Source organism: Neovison vison, chromosome 4, assembly GCF_020171115.1.
Source record: "Neovison vison isolate M4711 chromosome 4, ASM_NN_V1, whole genome shotgun sequence".
Lineage (NCBI taxonomy): Eukaryota > Metazoa > Chordata > Mammalia > Carnivora > Mustelidae > Neogale > Neogale vison.
The window spans coordinates 67,963,084-67,983,226 of NC_058094.1; the positions used below are offsets into that span (position 1 = coordinate 67,963,084).

A 20,143-nucleotide genomic window follows, 5' to 3' on the forward strand; every position below is an offset into this window, starting at 1 on the left:
AACTTTTTTTTTTCTGATATGACTATTTCTTCTTTATCACTTATAGCCCTAATTGTTTCTTTCACCTTCTAGATAAAATTATCAGGATATCCAGTGATGAATTTCCCCTCATTCTGATAATATTCAACCAAAGAAGAATCTCAGTTCCTTAACCCTATCCAAAATCACCTAACACAAGCCCAAATCCCCTTAGTTCTTTCTAACACCATCTTTCTGGGATTACCCCTTCTTGAAACAAGCAAATAAATTAAATCTTTTTCAGCATGCTTATTTTGTATCTTATTGGACTGATGTACATTTCATCATTTCTGAGAAATAAAGCTAACATAGGACTAATGTAGAATAGGGAAGGGGAAGGAGCCATCCACAAATTTGAGTAAATAAGAAAAGTACAGAAATCATTGGGTTGGAATGGAAGGAAAACAGAGGTGAAGAAAGGTTTCTAAAAAGAATAGACTTTGTTCTACTTATTGAGTCTGTGCTTTAGGGAAGTAATAACTTCGCATTTTGTAAAAGAGAGAGGATGAAGCTAGGTAAAATGAGTCCCAGAATTTTAACAACCTACCAAACACCTTTGGTTTGTAAGGGACAATATTCTCTGGCTAAGTTCCTTTCCAGCATTCCCCTGGTATCTGAAATGTTAGTAAGTCATAAGAAGTAGAACAAAGACAATAATAACCATAAAATATAAACATTTCTTTAACTATGTTGTTAAAATGGCCACTCTGGTCATCAGAAAAGTATGTAGTACTGTGACCTAAGAAACAGCATATTCTAAGATTAAACTTAATGAAAATTTAAAGACCTGTGAGTTGGGAGTACCTAGGTTGCTCAGTCGGTTAAAAGTCTGCCTTCACCTCAGGTCATAATCTCAGAGTCCTGGGATTGAATCCTGCATTGGTCCCCCTGCTTAGCAAGGAATCTGCTTCTCCCTCTGCTCCTCATGATCTCTCTCTCTCTCTCTCTCTCAAATAAGTAAATAAAATCTTTTAAAAAAACTAAACACTTGTGAGTCAAGAAGTGGGATGAGTGGAAAAAATTGAAGTGTACTACCTTATCAATTTTTTGGTAAGAGGAACTAGAATTAGAGTCCAGAAATACTATGGAGCAGTTTTAGAGAGAGCACATATCTGAAAAAATGAAAGATAAAAATGGGTTATTTCATTTATTCCATCTACAGAATATTTAGTGCCTTCTGTGGCATGTATGGTTTTAAGCACTAGAGGTATGGACAGAAGGGGAGAATTTTACAGTTTCTGTTCTCATGAATATAATAGGAAAATGGATATTGATATGACAATTGCAATAGGGTGAATCATAGATCCCCAAAATGTATGCCTATTCCCTAACCCCTAGAAATTGTGAACATGGCCTAATTTGAAAAAAGAATTTTTAAACGCACTTAAGGATCTCAGATAATAACATCAGAATTACCCAGATATCTCCTGAATCCAAAGACAAGTATCCTTAGAAGTTATGGAAGAGAAGATATAGACACAGATGAGAAGACCATGTAAAGATGGAAATGGATACTGAGGAGATATGGCCACAAGCCAAGGAGTGCCTGGAACCACCAGAAGCTGAAAGATGCAAGGAAGGACCTCCCCTGGATGCTTCAGAGAGAGTATTGCCTGTCAATACCTAGATCTTGGACTTCTGGCCTCCGGAACTGTGTGAGACTATATCTCTGCTGTTTTAAGCCATCTGAGATGTTGAAATTCATTATAGCAGCCCTAGAAAACTAATATAATTATCTATAAGAATAATATGTAATTAAAAGTTCCATGAAAGCAGATAACAACAGTACTTGACCTTGGGTGTCAGAAAATCTTCTCAAGAGGTCAGAGACAAAAATCCTAAAAGAAGACACAAGGTTAAATGGATTCAGACCAAAAACACAATCTCAAGGGAAAATAAGAGAGGATACTTTCCTGTGCATTAAGATTTTATGGGTGTTAATATGTAATTAATATGATTATGTAAATTAAACCCTAGTTGACTACAAACTTGATATGGAGGTTTCATACTTAGAAACCTATTATGTAACACATACGTGCTCAATACTTTTCCAAACCAACAAAAAGTAGAGTAAATATAGAGTAGGACTCTCCTCTCTTGTGCTTCTGCCTGGGAGGCAGACCATCTGTTCCCAAGATGAAGAAACACCAGATGTCTTCCCATATCCACATGAAAGACTTACTCTGAAACTGTTGGGGGACACTGACTGTGTTGGGGGACACTGACTGCACCTCCACAAATACCTTTGCCAGGTATGTAATCAGCCATGGGCCTAAAAGACAGATGGATCATGAAGCCTGGACCAAGCCAATAAGTAAATACAGCACAAGGACCAGAAGAGCCATGAAATTAGTGCCAGACTAAAATATGACAGTTTTTCATTGCAAATAAATTATTTTTGAATTTTGAATCATTTACCATATAACAAATGACCCCTGTTCACCAGGTGCTGTTTAAAGCATTTTATAGGGGTGCCTGGGTGGTTCAGTCAGTTTGGCTCAGATCATGATCCCACAGTCCTGGGAGTCCTGCATCGCACCCCTTGATGAGAGGGAGCCTGCTTCTGCCTCTACCCACCCCACCCCCCACCACTGCTTGTGAGCTCTCCCTCCCTTTCAAATAAATAAATAAAATCTTTAAAAAATAATAAAATAAAGCATTTTGTAAGTATTGATTAGTTTAAGCCTAAGAAATCTATAAAATATATGGTATTTATAGCTTCATTTTATAAATAAGGAGACAAGCAGAGAGAGCTGAAGTAAGTTACCCAGAGTCACACAGCAGCAGAACTGGGATCCAGACCCATCCTGTCTTGAGTTTCAAAATTTATGCTCTTAAAGATTATATTTACTATAGTCTCTATTATCCCATAACAGTAACAACCAAGAAGTGCAATTATCATCTTCATTTTACAGATGAAGAAAGTGAGGCCCAAAGAGATGAAGGAACTCATCCTACATTACACAGATGCTAATTGTAGAGAGCTTAAATATAATTGTAGGAAGTCAAACTCTAGAGTCCAGGGAATTAACCAGCAGATTATCATGACTTCAAATCCAGCTGTTTGCCCTTGTGTTAGGAAACATTCCAGCCTTGCTCATATTCTTGGTTTATTTATTGCTTCCCCTCCTCCTTAAAGTTGTCTATAGGTTTTAATGTTTGCTCATTTTACTCAGAAACACTCAAAGTAAAACTTTATCTTTACTACTTTTAGCTTTTTTTAGATATACTTTTCAAAAAGAAAAAAAATAGCTAATATTTTTTAAGATTTCACTGTATGCCAGACTCTCTCCTGTGTGTTTTACTTCTATTTTTTCCAACTCATCCTATATAAAAGACTGTAGGTAGGTTTTTTTATTATCTTCATAGACAGATGAGGAATTTGAGGCTCAGAAATGTTAAAAGCTCCCCTGAAGTCACATAGCCAATACTACCAAAGCTCGCATTCCATTTCAGGACCTTCAGATTCCAAAGTTCATACTCATACTCTTGATCACACACTAAATTGCCTCCACCTCTCTCTTTCTCTTTCCCCACCCACCACTTTTTTTTTTTTAAGTAAGCTCCACAGCTAATGTGGAGCCAAACATGGGCTTGAACTCACAACCCTGAGATCAAGACCTGAGCTGAAATCAAGATTCAAGATGGTTAACTGATTGAGCCATCCTGGTGCCCCTAAATTGCTTCCACCTCTTAAACAGATCTGACCATATGTGACTAGCAATCCTTTGAGGAAAGGAAAACATGGGAACAACCACCAGGTTTCAGGGCAAGAAATTTCTGGAAAGGAGCCTCCTTTCCTTGGAATATCAGATGGCTCTTTACAGGAAAGACCTGCAGTAGTTAGCACACAACCTGAGGCCATCCTGACAAGACTACTAATCCTTCATTGTCATCATCATAAACCCTCATGAGCTTTACCATTCAAAGATAGTTTATCACTTTATCTGGATGTGGTCAGGCCCTAAGGAAATGATGGTAACCTGCCCAGAGTAAACTGATCTCAACTTTGAAATACCTGAGTATTAATTTATAGGGTCAATAACCCCTGACAGGAAAGATTAGAGTAGGAGACCTGCAAACCAAACCTCCTCAAACACTAAGTGAAGAACTTGGAAGTTGTCTATTTCCTCAGAAGACCCTAAACACACTTACCATACAGGCACTGGAGCTAAGCACTTCCAGTGTCACCATTTTGGAGCTCTGCATCCTTGGAAAATTGACTCTGCTTCTATGAATCTGAGTCTTCTCTCTCGCTCGCTCGCTCGCTCTCTCTTTTAGATTTTATTTATTTGTGATAAAGAGAGCCTGAGAGAGAGAGAGAGATCACAAGAAAGGGGAGTAGGAGAGGGAGAAGCAAACTCCCTGCCCATCAGGCAGCCCAATGCAGGACTTGATCCTAGGACTCTGGGACCATGACCTGAGCTGAAGGCAGCTGCTTAACCCACTGAGCCACCCAGGTGCCCTCGTTCTTTAAATGTCTCTACCATTAACTCCTACCTGAAGGCATTATTGAAAAGATCAGAAATACCTTTAAAGTAGGGGCACTTTACAAATGTCACATGAGTATTACTCTCCCCTGTATCTTGATATGAGCATGTGCCTGCAACCCAGATTGAAATACCCATGTTATGTATCCAAGTATCCTTTCCCCAAAATTTTACTGGAGAAAAGCTGATAATTCATTTTAACTTCCTTTCCTAATATCACAACAGAATACAATTCCCGATTTTGCAAATTGCTTTTGTTATTTTCCTATAGACCAAATGCTTTGTCTGATGGCCTGTTTCCTAGGAAGCCCTCTCCAGGTCATGCTGTGGGGCGTGTCATTTCCACGGAACTCCCTACAGGGAAGCTACTTTCTTCTGCAGGATGAGGATTCTTATTTTAGCATGCACCCTAGAAAATGACACATAAAGGAATTTGCCAGAGTGGTTATTCATATTATTTTAGGTTCTTATGGCTCTCTACCCTCCAAATACAGCACTATTTCCTCGTCTTCACTGGCATTAAGGGATGGCAGCAAAACTTATATAATATAAAAAAACTGTCTCTGTAAAGGGTTTAGAGGCAGGTCTCAAAGACGATTAAAGGATCAGAAAACCTAATGTGTAGAGAAAAGTGAAAGACACCAACGTACTTTATCTAACAGAGGCAAGAAACCAGACATCCCCTATTGAAAAATGGAACAAGAGAAAATGAAGCAGTGCTGCAGTGTGAGGGATGGGGAGAAAGATCTGCAGTCTTCTTAAATGTGGCTATGAGTTATGTTAGGATGTTGTCAGCCCTCCTCTTTTGGGGTCCTAAAAGATGTGGTCTGGATACATCTACTGGGGATAGGTTTGTTCAGTACTACATGTATCCTTGCCCAGGGCTGACAGATGGATCAAATGACCTCTCAGCATCCCTTCCAGCCCACACTTCTGTTTTTCTATGATTGTTGGACTGGTATGAGAGCTGAGTCAGATTTGCCCTTGCAATTTTGAGGAGGAGTCAGCTGCTTAAAAAAAAAAAAAAAAAAAAGGTAGACTCTTTGTCCCCAAAACAAATGCCTCTCTACCCTGTTTAAGATTAAATTATACCACCAGAGGTGTTATTTCCTTGAGCCACAAAGCATTTTTGGTCTTCTAGGGTTCCCTACCAGAATGCAGACACTGACATTTAATTGAGGATCAAGTAACTAAACCTTATCAGATCAGAGATCAAGGCCCTGTGACGGACGAAGGCTGGAAATGCAGGAAGAGGAAAGTCCCAAACACAGAGAAGACAGAGAAAGGACTGTAAAGGCAAAGTTGGTGGTCTAATCGAAAATTGTAGCCTGAGGCTACTTCAGAAGGGAGAATAGGGCCCTCTTCCCTCCCCGCTGAGCTCAGTAATTCCTTCAAAGAATGCAGAGCACTAGCTACGGGATGTGAAGCACCAGACAAGATGGAACAGTACAGTAAGACAAACACACTGCTGGCTCCTGCAAAACACTGAACATGGGGTGAACGTAGAGTAAATATTACATGGGGCCTCCACATATGCAACAGTGTGTTGCTGATGTACACAAGGCACTTTTCTGGGCATTTAGAATGGGGTGGTGACCAAATGGAGCTTACATTCTGATGAGATGAAACTAGGGAATGAAAGAAGCATGAGTTGTTCTAAGAACTCTGGCAGAGAGATGAGCCTAGCTAAAAAGTCCAACCTGAGAAAGGGATTCTTCTATCACCATGTGAAGCTTGAGTAGGGACTGGTACAATGTATGCGTTGGGGAAGGAAAAAATACCTGGAGAGTAGTCCGTTTAAAGTTACCAAATGTTGCCAAGCTACCACAGTTTGTTGTATAGTAAAATAAAAGGTAATTTATATCTTTCTCTCTCTTATTCAAGTATTTGTGTAATAATTTTTAAGCATATCAAAGTCATACTTAAAACTGCTTTATCTAATTTTTACCTTGTGGCTTTTATGTTTATTGGTCTCTAAACTGTTACTTGTCAATTATGATCAAATTCTATTATGGATATGATATAATTTGGAGACCTAAATCAAAATCAAGTAAGAGTTTTACCCTGTTGATAAAAGCATTGAGTTTAAATCCAAAATGTGTTTGTATTTCTGAATGTAAACAAGATGACATGTTTCACCTTGTGACATAGATCTTTCCCCACCTGCATGGAATATGAATTATAGGTTGGTTCCTGCACTACAGGTGGACCTATGGCAGCCGAGCAGTATCTCCTATGTATCAAAAGGAGCAGTTACTGATGTCCGTATTCCCCAAAATGGTTCCCAAGTCCTGTTAGCGTTCTTACAGGAAGCCAACATCCAGTACAAGTAAGCATTCTTTTTCACTTGCTTAATTCATGAGTACTAAATTGAGCTGAATGAGACGTGTATTCAGGTTATTTACTGCGTGCCTACAACAGCGTTTCAGGCACTGTTTTTCACGCTGCAAAAACAGACACAAATGTAACACAGTTATAGTCACCTTTGATGTGCTTTCTACTGTAATGAAGGAGAGGAGAAGAATCACACTGGCCTATCATTTCACCCTTAACACTAGGTGGCCAGCGGTCACCAAACTGTGGAAAGAACCAAGATGCCCTTCAACGGATGAATGGAGAAGGAAGATGTGGTCCATATACACTATGGAGTATTATGCCTCCATCAGAGAGGAGGCAACTTTTGTAGCAACATGGATGGGACTGGAAGAGATTATGCTGAGTGAAATAAGTCAAGCAGAGAGAGTCAATTATCATATGGCTTCACTTATTTGTGGAGCATAACAAATAACATGGAGGACATGGGGAGTTGGAGAGGAGAAGGGAGTTGAGGGAAATTGGAAGGGGAGGTGAACCATGAGAGACTATGAACTCTGAAAAACAACCTGAGGGTTTTAAAGGGGTGGGGGTGGGAGGTTGGGGAAACCGGGTAGTGGGTATTAGGGAGGGCATGTATTACACGGAGCACTGAGTGTGGTGCAAAAAAACAATGAATACCGTTATGCTGAAAAGAAATAAAAAATAAAAATAAATTAAAAATTAAAAAACACTAGGTGGCCAGTGTAAACAGAGATCTTCTGTGTGTGACGAAAGAAGAGCAGTCTAACAATGCCCAGAAACTGGGTAGGAATGCAGGGGGAGATAAAGCTTTCTGCAGGAGCAAAGACACCTAAGCACAGGATGAGCCTCAGGACTTGCAGGCAAAGAGGACAGTGCAAGCAAAGGGAAGAAGCAGTATGCTACCTATTCAGGGAACTGAAGTGTTTGAGTGTTATCAGTGTACAAACCGGGAGTAGAAACAAAAGATGCTGGAGATATTGAGGGAAGACCAGGTTGTGGGAAGTCTGATGTGTACAGGGCTAGGATGTATGTGTGTGATGCGGCACGCTGTGATGATGGAAGTAAGGGAGCCAGATACAAGTGGGGTGGAAGGGCAACAGGGGACTACAATAATAGTCCAAGTAAGAGGTTGTGAGGCATTGAGTCAGGACCAGAGTAGTGTGATCAGGAGAGTATTAAAAAAATAGTTAATAGGCAAAACCCCCTGGTCTCTGCACTTGGTTGGATGTGGGATGGAAGAAATCAAGCACAGCCCCAAATCTTCTAGCTTGGGCAATGGAGTAGATAGATTAAAATAGATCAGATTATCTTGAGGTATTTGGTTTGGGTTGTTTGCATTTTTTTAAAGTAATAGTTAGATAATAAGAATGAAGCAAACAGAAGATAGGCACAGGAGTCAAAGAAGAAACGAGAGACTTTCGAGAGGGAGAAACATTAGTGGTTCCGAGTGCGCAGTAATATCCAGCAAGAAAAGGACTGACCAGTTTCCTCTGGATTTGGCAATGTAAATTGTGTTGGTAACTCTCATGGTGGAATGTGGGATTAAATTGTCAGGAGCAGAAGACAGAGAAAGACAGAAGTGAATAGGAGGTAGGAACATGGAGAAGCAGAGCAGACTACTGCTCTTAGAAATTAAAATAAGGAGAGAGGTAGAGAATAAGGAATGACTATAAGGAGATGCAGCATCAATGACTGCTTGAAATTTGGAATTTTAGGGGGTAGGGAGGAATTTTGGTATGTCTGCAGGCTGAATGGAGGAACGAGTTAAGGAAGGAGACATTGATGGTACAAGATAGAATGCACCAATGGAAGAATGGGTTTGAGCACTAGGAAGAATACCTTATCCAGTAAGGCTGAAGAGGTAAATGTAAGTCTAGTTAGGATTATAAAGAGGAGAGTCAACAACTTAAAAGAAATAATAACTAATGGGTAATTTTTCTATATGGAATAGGAAGCAAAATTATCTACCAAAAGGGAAGAAATGGGGGCTGAAGAAATTTACCAAGAGAAAAACTGGGGTAAGAACTAATAACTGGTTGTTGAAAAGAAGGGAGACGGTAGTGCTCATACAGAGTTGAGGCTTTGTTGGGTTGGGACCATGGAAAGATCAGCATGGCAAGGAAGTGGAGTTCCTAGTGAGATACTAGCTCAAGTATTCATCCATGGTGTCAGATCTGGAGAGGAAAGGAGAAGAGCATAGGAGGAATGATGGAGTCAAATGGAAGAATCAGAAAGGGTGTAAGGATCATTATATGGAACGTAGATATAGCATAACTGAGGGCAACAAGGAAATGGAAGGAAGAAAATTTTGACATTTATGGTATAGAACATTTATGGCTGGTGACAAATTCAGGGCGTAGTCATGGAAGATTTGGCTGAAGTGGAGTGTAAATCACCAAGACTGATGTGGTTGCGAATGAATGGACTAAATCACCAGAGAATCAATACAGCAGTTTTGAATTTCCTTGGGTGTTGGCAAGATTAGAGATAAAGAGACAGAATGTGCGCCTGGGACAGTAATTTCAGAGATTACACAGGAGTTAGAGGAAAGAAACAAGGAATGGCACAATGCCAAAGGCCAAATTAGCTTTTTCTAGAAGTATGGTTGATAGGGAAGGAGAAATGTGGGTTTGGGAGGATGCTGACTTCCTTCCCTTCTGGTCCCATGATAGGTGGATTGGCAGAAGAGAAAGCCACAAAAGAATCTATCCTTGAGAGAGTCCAATTTCTGTCAGGGAAAGAATACGAGAGGAGAGAGTTCTCTGAAGAGGTAAGAATGTAGGAAGTCTATTTACAGTGAAAGCAGGCTTCCAGCAGGCACAACATAGAATGAAGTGGAGGAGTGATGAAAGTCAATGCAGGATGTGTGGGAGAAGGGCAGTGAATTAATATGAATTAATGACATGGGAAGGAGTGACATACCTTTCATTTGGGAACCTAGGATTTCAGGGCTGAGAGACATGATCTTAAGTGACTAACCTGAATTGCTCCAACTTTTCAGCAAATTGTTGTACTGTTAAAACTGGCAGGAAGGGGGCACCTGGGTGGCTCAGTGGGTTCAGCCTCTGCCTTAGGCTCAGGTCATGATCTCAGGGTCCTGGGATCGAGTCCCACATCGGGCTCTATGCTCAACAGGGAGCCTGCTTCCCCCTCTCTCTCTCTCTCTGCCTGCCTCTCTGCCTACTTGTGATCTCTCTCTCTCTCTCTCTCTCTCTGTCAAATAAATAAATAAATAAATCTTTAAAAAAATAAATGGCAGAAAGATCACTGATGATGTCTGGTAAGGCCTGGGATGGGCTCATGGCTCTGTGAGTCAATAGTAAAAACCTTAGTCTCTGGAAGGCTGAGCCACAGGGTGCAAAGCAGCAGTGACATTCCTACCTTGTCCACACAAATACTTCCCTGCCAGAAGGATAATTACACCCTTACTAAAGTACTGATATGGTTTTTACAGAAAGGTATTTTATCGTGCTTCTAGAACAGGGTAGAGTCACAGCTGTGCATAAAACTATTGTTCATATTGAATACATTTTAGTCATTACTATAACTTCGAAGGTGTGCTTTGATTCTCTGAATGCCTGGAAGGAAGGAGTTTGGTAATTATATCTATAGGTGCTCAGCAACAACTCACATGCTTCATTAATTATAATTCAGTAGAAGGGAATATACCAGTTATTTTAACAAGTCTCTATTTCTTGCCATTAAATATAGGTCATGTAAAACTGATACAGAATAAAATAAAACACTTTTTGTCACAGAGAATGGAATCTAAAAAAAAATGAATGTTTTAAATCAGTTGTCTCCTCATGGAGAACAATCATTTAGAATTATTCATTTTTTTGGTCTCAAGATAACACATAAGAGTCAATTAAATTCCACAGGGCAGTAGGTAGAGATCATTTTTAATTGACTTTTATCATTGTAGCCTAGGGTATTTTCAAAAGATTATCATTAACTCTGTACAACTACACATAATATATAGCTTAGTCATCTTCAAGGCAGAGATAATGTGACCCCATGAGTATGGCCCCTGGGTAATCAGTCCCTTTGAATGACATGGCAGATGAGATGACTCATTCTGTTATAAAAAATTCAATCATTTTATAAATTAAATACCTGTAAAAATTGGCAGTGGAATTTCAAGTTTTGAGCCCCCCTGACCCGCGCTAGAAGCTTTGGGGCAGGGGCTTTTATCCTGAGTGTTGACATCATTTGAAAAGTTCTCAATAGCTCTAGTCACTATCCTAGGAGTATATGCAACTAGGGTAGGAATAACAATCAGCCATAAAGGACCTAGAAAATACAACACTTATAAATGCCATTTTGGGCTCCTTCTCATCAATCTGTGGTGTTGACTACTTAACAAGAAAAATGGGGCTAGAACTGTCACACAACAATTATTTTAATTTTCAGATTGGTCTTTTAGGGCCTGTATTATGATACTGTCCAGCTATTGAACAGAGAACTGTATTAGTTTTTTAGGATTGTCATAACAAATACCACAGACTGGCTGGTTTAAAAGGCAAAAATTTATTATCTCATGATTCTTGAGGCTAGAAGACTGAGATCAAGGTGAGGGCACAGTTGGTTCCTTCTGAGGGCCTTGAGGGAAGGATCTGTCCCAGGCTTCTTTCCATGGTTTGTAGACAGCCATCTTTGCCTCTTCATATCTTCCCTCTATGTGTGTCTTTGTGTCCTGATTTCCCCAGTATATGCAACATAAAATGTACCATTTTAACCATTTTAAATATACAATTCAGTGACATCAAGTACATTCACATTACACAACCATCAGCACATGCATCTCTAGAACTTTCTCATCTTCCCAAACTGAATTTCCTCTTTCTACAAAAACATGTCATATTGGATGAGAGTGGGTCCTGGTGACCAAAGTTTAATTACATCTACAAGAATCCTAGTCCCCAATAAGGTCACATTCTGAGGTGCTGGGGCTTAGGACTTCAACATATGAACTGGGGGAGATGGGGACATAATTCAACCCATACCAGATCCCCAAACACAGTAGCTTCAATCAAATAGAATTTACTTCTCTCTCATGGGATGGTCCAAAGGTCCAGAAGCTGTGACTCCACTACTCCAACCACCACTGTTGTTACCATAACTGCCTCTCACGCTATAAACCTGGTGACTAGACACTGGAGTGCTCACTCCAGCAATGCCGGCTGCCTCTCAACAGTCACATCTCTGTGGCCTTGACATGGCCACAGCAACAGCAGGAGATGGCCTCTGCCTCATTCTTAACTTCCTATCTTACCAGCGTTTACAAATCTGTACCCAGAATCAAGACTGTAGGAGTCAGGAAATTGTAGGTATCGGCTTCCCAGCCCCTGCGGTACAGGAAGTCCATAAGGAGAGTAGGCAGTTGACCATGTCCAGTACAGACACTCAGGAGAGGAAAAAGGAAACAAGGGTCAGCCATATTCTACTATTCTCTTCATTTGCATTTAATATGGAACTTGAGAGGACAGGTACCAGTGATTTTCTAGATTTAATGAACCTGATTTAGTGGTTTCCAGTTTTTAAGCCTAAATTTATCCCTGCAGTATATTAGAATCACTTTGGTGAGCTTTCAAAAAGGACTGATACTTATTCATAAATATTCTTATCTATGTAGGGCCCAGTGTGGTATATTTTTAAAGTTTTTTTTATTTTTAAGTAATCTCCACACCCAAAGTGGTACCCCAGGTCACAACTCCGAGATCCTGAGTCACACACTCTTCCAACTGAGCCAGTCAGGTGCCCCCGTGTGGCATAATTTTTTAAAGCTCACAGGTAACTTTAAAGCAATGCAGCTTAAGAATCACTAGCCTAAATGGATAGGCAAATACTAAGGAATCCAAAAACTAGTTCTGTTTAGGGCACTTGGAGACTTTAAAATAAAACTGAAATGCTTAAGAGTTTATTCCTCAAAGAAGTTAATATCCATCTAGAATGATCCCATACAACTTGAAACTGAAAAACTTTATAATTTTCCTACTTTGGTGAAAACACTAGTAAACTTGACTAGAAAATATTAAGATAAATCTGTTGTAGGAGCAATTCTCCATTAGAATTATTTCGACAATTCTCTGAATGGACATTTCATGATGTGACTGGTAATATGTCATGTCATTTATCAATTGATAATGATAAATGATAAAGAATCTAATCAATTAAGAGTCATAGCTTTTTGTACTGAAACTCCTGGGGAAACATTGCCTTTCTAATGGGATCAATGGTAGTTCTATCAGGAGCTGCCAAACAAACAGATATATCAGCATCAGAGCTTCATAACTTTCTGATGATAAATGTGGGGAATTGCTCTTACCTTGAGTGGGAACAATTTGCACTTGTTTGTATTTAGAAGGTCTGTCCACTTTGGAAATAATGCAATGACAATATACCATGGCTCAATTTTGTAAACATTCAAACATTTTTTGAACTTTTTGAAAACTTTTTTGTGGGTGTGTTGTCTTGTTTTGGGGTTCATAATGTCACACTGGACTCAGAGTCTAAAGACTAGAATTCAGGTTCACATTCCGAGTTCAAATTCTGGCTCTGTACTCCCTAGCAGAGTGATGTTGGCAGGTTCTTAACCTTTTGGGAGCTTATTTTTCCCTGTCTGTAAAACGGAAGTAACAAAAAAATCTACCTTATAGGGTGTTTAACTCACCTCATGTACATGAAGTACATAGCATGGTATCTAAATAGGTACTCAATAAATGTAAATGCTCATACCCATCATTCAGTTCTTGTAGCTGTTCAGTCAGTGGTAGTAATTATTATCATTTGAGAATATCTAGCTATAATTTTACCTTTTATGTTCTTTACCTAATTTAATAGTTTCTATTTCCCAAAAGAGAACATTTTCCCAACATTTGATATTTTTAGAGATGTCAATATTTGCTATCCTTTTTTTCATAAATGCATAATTTCCTTTTCAAATTTTATATGATCGCCATTCAGTTTGCATCATGTCTATCATTTCAAATCCAGGGTCCTCATAGAAGATCTTCAGAACACACTGGAAAAGGCAAGCAGTTTGCGAACCCAGAGAAATAGAAGATACCTGTCTGGATATAATTATGAAGTTTATCACTCCTTAGAAGAAGTATGTAATCAGAGGAGCTTTTGTTTTTGGTTTGTTTGTTTTTTTTAATAAATACACCTTTATCATTTAGGTCTGATGGCTGGGAGAAAAGCATAAAGATAGAGGCAGGGGCCATATGAAGAATATATAAAGTTCTTATATGGCCCAGCCAGCTCAGTTCATCATCTCCTCCATTATTAAGCCTTTATAAGAAATAGTGAAATAAGTTGGATTTCATTTGCTTTACCCAAACCACCCCTCCAAAATACATGGGAAGGGCAATGGAAAAGTGAGGTAATGCTACTATAATTGCAGTTGTGAAAACCTTAACTAAAAGCCATGGAAGGTAGATCTAGTCAGAGTTTGAGGGCAGTGATTTGGATGGGGATGGAGTGAACGTTGATGCTTGCCACATAGCTTCTGCACAAGTTGAGACCTCCCAAAGGCCAAGTTTTATTTGCAGAATCTCAGGGCCTTTAAACATGTTGTTATTTATTCTTCCTATTATTCATTCTACAACAACCTCATTCCTACCACTATATCCTTTACTGGTCACCTAGACAATACCTGATTACTCTTTGAATCTCAGCCCAAGCAAAAAGATGGTTGTTTCTACTCTCGAAGATGGAATTAGAACTCCTCACCTCCAACCCCAGCATATTACATGCACCCACAGCACATGGATATGATATCTGTCATAGTTTTATGTATGTAATTGTAGGACCACTTGATTAATGCTTTTCTCTTCATAAGCTTCAAGTTCAATGAGGGCAGGCTATTTCTTTCTTGTTCACCACTATATCCCCAGTGGCAAGCAAATAGGAACCTCCAGGTAGGTAGTAGATGACAGAATAAATAAATGAAGAAGTACATAGATTTTCCAGCTTCCCCTGAATTGAGCAAAGGAATGTCAGGCATAAAAAAATTAATGTGATCCTGTTATATTCTAAGGAGAATATTTGGTTATCTTGATAATGACTTTTTTTTTCAAAATTATTTTCATATATTTCATGTTCCAACATATGTTTTAGAAGCTTGAAATTAGAAGCAATGGGAAGGTTTTAGCTAGCTTGGCACATGGAAGTGTTATAAAATGCACTAGAAAAAAATTTTAAATATATATATAGATATGTACATACATATATATACATATATACACATAAGATATATATATAAAATATACACATATATATGTGTATGCTCATTAGACTAAATAAGAATAGAAAAAAAAGAAAGCTTGGGTACTTCTCAAAATCTAAATTTTTCGCACAGACTGTCTTGCACACCATGGATTAAAGGGACACTTTTGTGTGACTTCCTTACTTCTTGTAAAGCTTTTAAGTCAGAAATGTCATTCATATTTCTAAGTGCCTTATTCATCCATCTCAAAAATACCTTCTTCTGATGACAGATAAGTGTGTGTGACTGGATCAATGCAAATTTATGGCCGTTACTGGGGAAATTATTCAGAGTATGCCCTGATGTGTGACTTGAATAACCTTTAAATGCAGAAGACAATGCCTTTTTCTTAGCTTCTTCTTTTCAGTGGCAAATTATAATATATGGGGCTTTAATAGACCCTTTCAAGTAGTTTGCATAGTTTTCATGAACCTGATTGCTTTTCCTCTTAAGTACTTGGAAGGGAAATGGAAATAATTTTTGTTTTCAAAAAGAATCCAGAACACATGGATTAATTTTCTACAAAGCTCTGCCATCAAGATACTAATGATAAATGGTAGTAGAAGGTATGCATTAAAAAGGGGACAATATAAAGACACAAAGCTACTATTTGTAAAGACAGAAAATAAAATATAATTTTAAGTATCTTAAAGAAAATTTAAAAAAAAACTGATTTTTTTTAATCCACAGATTTATTAATTAGAAATTCCACCTGCCCTCATATTACTCCCCACTTCCACATACTACCACCCACACAAACACTGAGGTCACTCTTTTTGTTCAGTTTTATACTCATGTATACTCTTTGAGCCTGAGACTTATTGCTGCCTTTGTTACCTTTTGTTCTCTGAAAGCTCCATAACTGGGAGAGTCTGACATGGTTTTTATTTATTTGTTTTAGATTCAAAATTGGATGCGTCATCTAAATAAAACTCATTCAGGTCTCATTCACATGTTCTCTATTGGAAAATCATATGAGGGAAGGTCTCTATATGTTTTAAAGGTAAAAATAATTTTTTTATTTAGCAAGCATAAAAACATTTATTTATTTAGTAAACATCTTTTTCAAGTTTGACTTATGGGAAAAAATGAAACGGTCTTTTACAGCGTCTCATATTTAATATCATCTGATAATTTCCCTTAGATTGTTGGGACATATTTAAACTTTGCCATTGAGTATTCCAGGGAATGCTATTTCTAACATAGAGTTGTTGATGCACTTAAAAATAATGGCATTCAAAATTATTGTGAGCTGGTACTACTTAAGGTGAACCAGTGCAAAACTACATAAATGTATATGTATAAGAAAGTATATGCCCTTCCCAGTCTTTGACCCTACGTTCTCTCCTAGCAACTTACCCAGAGCTCTCTATCTCTTCTCAGCCAAACGTCTGAAAAGTTTTCTTTATATCACTGTTTCTATTTCCTTACCTCCCATTCAGACCTTGACTCAATGGCCTTCACCCCCATGGCTCTTCTAAAATTTCTCTTGCTGATACCAACAATGACTCCTAGTTAGTTCTCCTCCTTTGTCTTTGACCATACCCTCCTGTCTCACTCACTGGCTCTTCTCCCCATGTCCTTCCCATGGGTTCTGATCATCCCAGAACTCTCTGCTCAGACTCTATACTCTCCCTCTACCAACTTCTCTAGATGGACACTTCCACCCCCATGGTTTCAACAATCATTCTGGAAATTTCTATTTAGTTGGGGTCCACTCTCTGGAGCTTTACATTCGTATGTCCTTACCTACTTGACATTCTCATCTCAATTTTCACAAAAGCACCTCAGACTCAGAATGGCACCATTCTGTGACTGCAGTCAAAAAGCATGAACATCACCCTAAATTCCTCTTCTTCATTTTTACCACTTCCTTTAAATCTACCACTGAGAATTGACAATTCTCTCTTCTAAATATCTTTTGGATCTGCTCCAGTTTCTTCTCTTGTCTTCCCTACTCTTGCCCTAACTTATCTCTGGATCTCTTCTCCATGGACTATCACAATAAAGCATTCAGTACCGAGTTCCTTTCAAGTTCCTGTCCTCGCCCCTCTCATACTCTAAACCTTCACTACTGTCAGCATGACCTTGTGTTCATCTCTGCCTTTGACTCTCTGTCTCACAGACATACCCCTCTCCCATGAAATACATGATGAAGCCTTATCTCTTTTACATAAGATCCAGGGATTTCACGTATTCTCTGCCTCTGTGTCCCGTTTCAACTGCCATTTCTTCTTCATACCCCCAAAACAGTTCTCCAAAGAGGATGTGCCCAGATTCTCTTCCAAGCTTGAGATCCCTTCTTCCAACTTGTCTGCTGGGCAAGCTTCAAGTCTTACCCAACTACTCAAGTGTTCCTCCCCTGAAAAGCCTTATTTTATTCTCTGGGAAAATTAGACATTACACCCCATGCTCCCTAAGCAACTTATGCATGTCCATATTACAATGATTGATTGTTCCCATGTCTGCCCTCCCTATTAGCATATAAACTCTTTGTCTTTTCATCTTTGAATCTCTAGTGTCAAGCACAGTATCAAAAAAGGATTTCCTGAAGTATTACTTGAGTGAAGTAATGAATGAAAACTAGGTCCCCTATGAATATAATGTGAATAGCTACCTATTTGTTATTGAGTTAAAAACCACATTTAAGTAATATCAATATAATGAGATTATAAAGAAAACTCTGTCACTTGATTTTAGAAATCAATTTGCCTTGCTTTCCCAAAATTTGCCTTTGTACAGCAATAAAACTTAATTATTGCTGGGGTTCCTGGTGGCTCAGTCAGTTAAGTGTCTGCCTTCAGCTCTGGTCATGATTCCAGGGTCCTGGAATCGAGTCCTGCATTGTGCTCAGTGGGGAGTCTGCTTCTCTCTCTACCCCTCCTCCTGCTCCTGCACTCTTTCTCCCTCTCTCTCTCTTTCTCAAATAAATAAAATCCTTTAAAATTTTTTTAAAAACATAATTATTGCTTTAAGAAATACTCTTTGTGATTCTGATTCTCTTGGAGGAGGGGGTTAGGAGGAAGAGGAATTTAGGTTTTTACTTAACAATCACATATGATATTGAAGAAGAAGCAAACTTGGGGCACCTGGGTGGCTCAATCAGTTAAGCATCCGGTTCTTGATTTCAGCTTAGGTCATGGTCTTGGGTCATGAGATCAAGCCCTAAATTGGGCTCTGCACTCAGTGTGGAATCTGCCTGGGATTCTCTCTCTCTCCCTCTCCCTCAGCCCCTCCTCCTGCTCACACACATGTTCTTGTTATAAATAAATAAATAAAATCTTTTAAAAAGAGAAGAAAACTTATTTAAGGGATTGCCCTTTTTTGTCTATTTTCCTGTTAGATTTGTAATTAAGGCAATAAATTTATTATTTCTGCATAAACAGGCCTGGACTTCAGAAATAGATAGGAAATTTCTGTATCTTTTTTGTGGGCTATCTAATGACTCAAACTATAGTGAAGAACTGCACTGAAATCTGATTAAATCATGCTGATCAATGACTTTAAAAATAAAAGCCTGAGTTGGTTACTATGAATGTTCTTGTTTTCAGCTGGGCAGAAGATCACAAACTTACAAAAGAGCTGTCTGGATAGACTGTGGTATTCATGCAAGAGAATGGATTGGTCCTGCTTTTTGCCAGTGGTTTGTAAAAGAAGTAAGTTAAATCCTTTATACAATGTCCATTTCAACTAACTGTTGCTTCCCATGTGTTTTTATTCTGCTCAAGAAGCAAAACTAGGAACTTAAATACCTGATTGAATGGTAACACCTTGATTTTGGTGGGTTACTTTCATGGTTCTGAAAATCCCTCATTACTCTGGCTCAGTTTATCCTCGCCTCTGTCCTCAGAGGTTGGAGTTACCAGCCCTCATTAAAAGAAAGGATCAGAGTTTCAGAGCATTTATTAGTTTGTGGACAAATTAGGAACCAACCAGGCAGCTGATTTATGGTAAAAGGCTAAACATCTAATTTATGTTGTGTCAGAGCAGTTTCTCATATAATATCCAACTGGAAAATTCTGTACCACTTATCACAATGATCTCATCTATGCTATAACAATAAAGGGATGAGCAAACAATTGCATTTTGCTTTCCTGCTATAGATCTGTAATATAATACCAAAGCCCCTTTGCATCTATGGATTTTACATTCTCAGTTTTACTGTTTTTCAGTAATTCTGATGGTTGAAGATTCATTGTGATTTCTTATCAGAGGTTTCATTTAAATTATGTCTTCTGAGGCTATTGTATCAAGTGGGTCCCTATTCCAAGCATGGGTCAATGGGGGGAACCTCATGGACCAACATCTTAATGTGTTTTGATATTTTCTATTCATCATCCAGAATGCAATGATTTCCATGGTTATTTTTAAACTTATTTGGTTTGTTTTGAAGATTCTTAAAATCAATCACTAGTACTGGTAATGAAAGTGAAGAAGTCTAAGGATATGAAGTTTCAAAGCCATAAAATAACCCTACAAATTTCTTTAGTCCTATATTTGTAGGGAACCATTAAGAACACAAAAGATCTTTAAATATTTTAGTTCTATTTCACTGTGTTTTGTGGAAAAATTAGGTGCCCTGCTGAGGTTTGTGATTTTGAGAGCGCTCTTATTCTTGGGAAAATATACCTCATAAGTGTCAAAAATGTACTAAATTTGCAAAATCTGCTTCCTGCCACTACCATACCCACATACATATTTTCAATTTTATAAATATGATGTAATAACAAAAATTTTTAAATAATTCTCACTCAGTGCATTAAGGACTCATATTCTCTTAAAATAAAATTTTATCCTGGTAGAACAAATGCAAAATCTAATAAGAAATCAATTCTAGTAACATCTGTGTGATGCTCAGTTGAGCATGAAACTCCTGGCTTCAGCTCAGGTCTGATCACAGGGTCATGAAATCAAGCGCTGTGTCAGACTCTGTGCTCTGTATGGAGTCTGCTTGTCCCTCTCCTTCTGTCCTTTCCTTCTGCCCCTCTTCCTGCTCATGCAAGCACTCTTTTTCTAAAATAAATAAAAT

The 20,143-nt window shown here is 38.5% G+C and overlaps 1 protein-coding gene across 1 annotated transcript in view; it reads left to right on the top strand.

Moving 5' to 3' along the window:
* Positions 1-20,143, top strand: part of CPA6 (carboxypeptidase A6) — a 391,722-nt gene that overhangs the window by 300,227 nt on the left and 71,352 nt on the right. The window contains exons 3-6 of the mRNA XM_044245494.1: positions 6,713-6,837; positions 13,842-13,956; positions 16,016-16,117; positions 18,666-18,770. Coding sequence (XP_044101429.1) covers positions 6,713-6,837; positions 13,842-13,956; positions 16,016-16,117; positions 18,666-18,770 — 447 coding nt within the window. The remainder of the gene's footprint in view (positions 1-6,712; positions 6,838-13,841; positions 13,957-16,015; positions 16,118-18,665; positions 18,771-20,143) is intronic.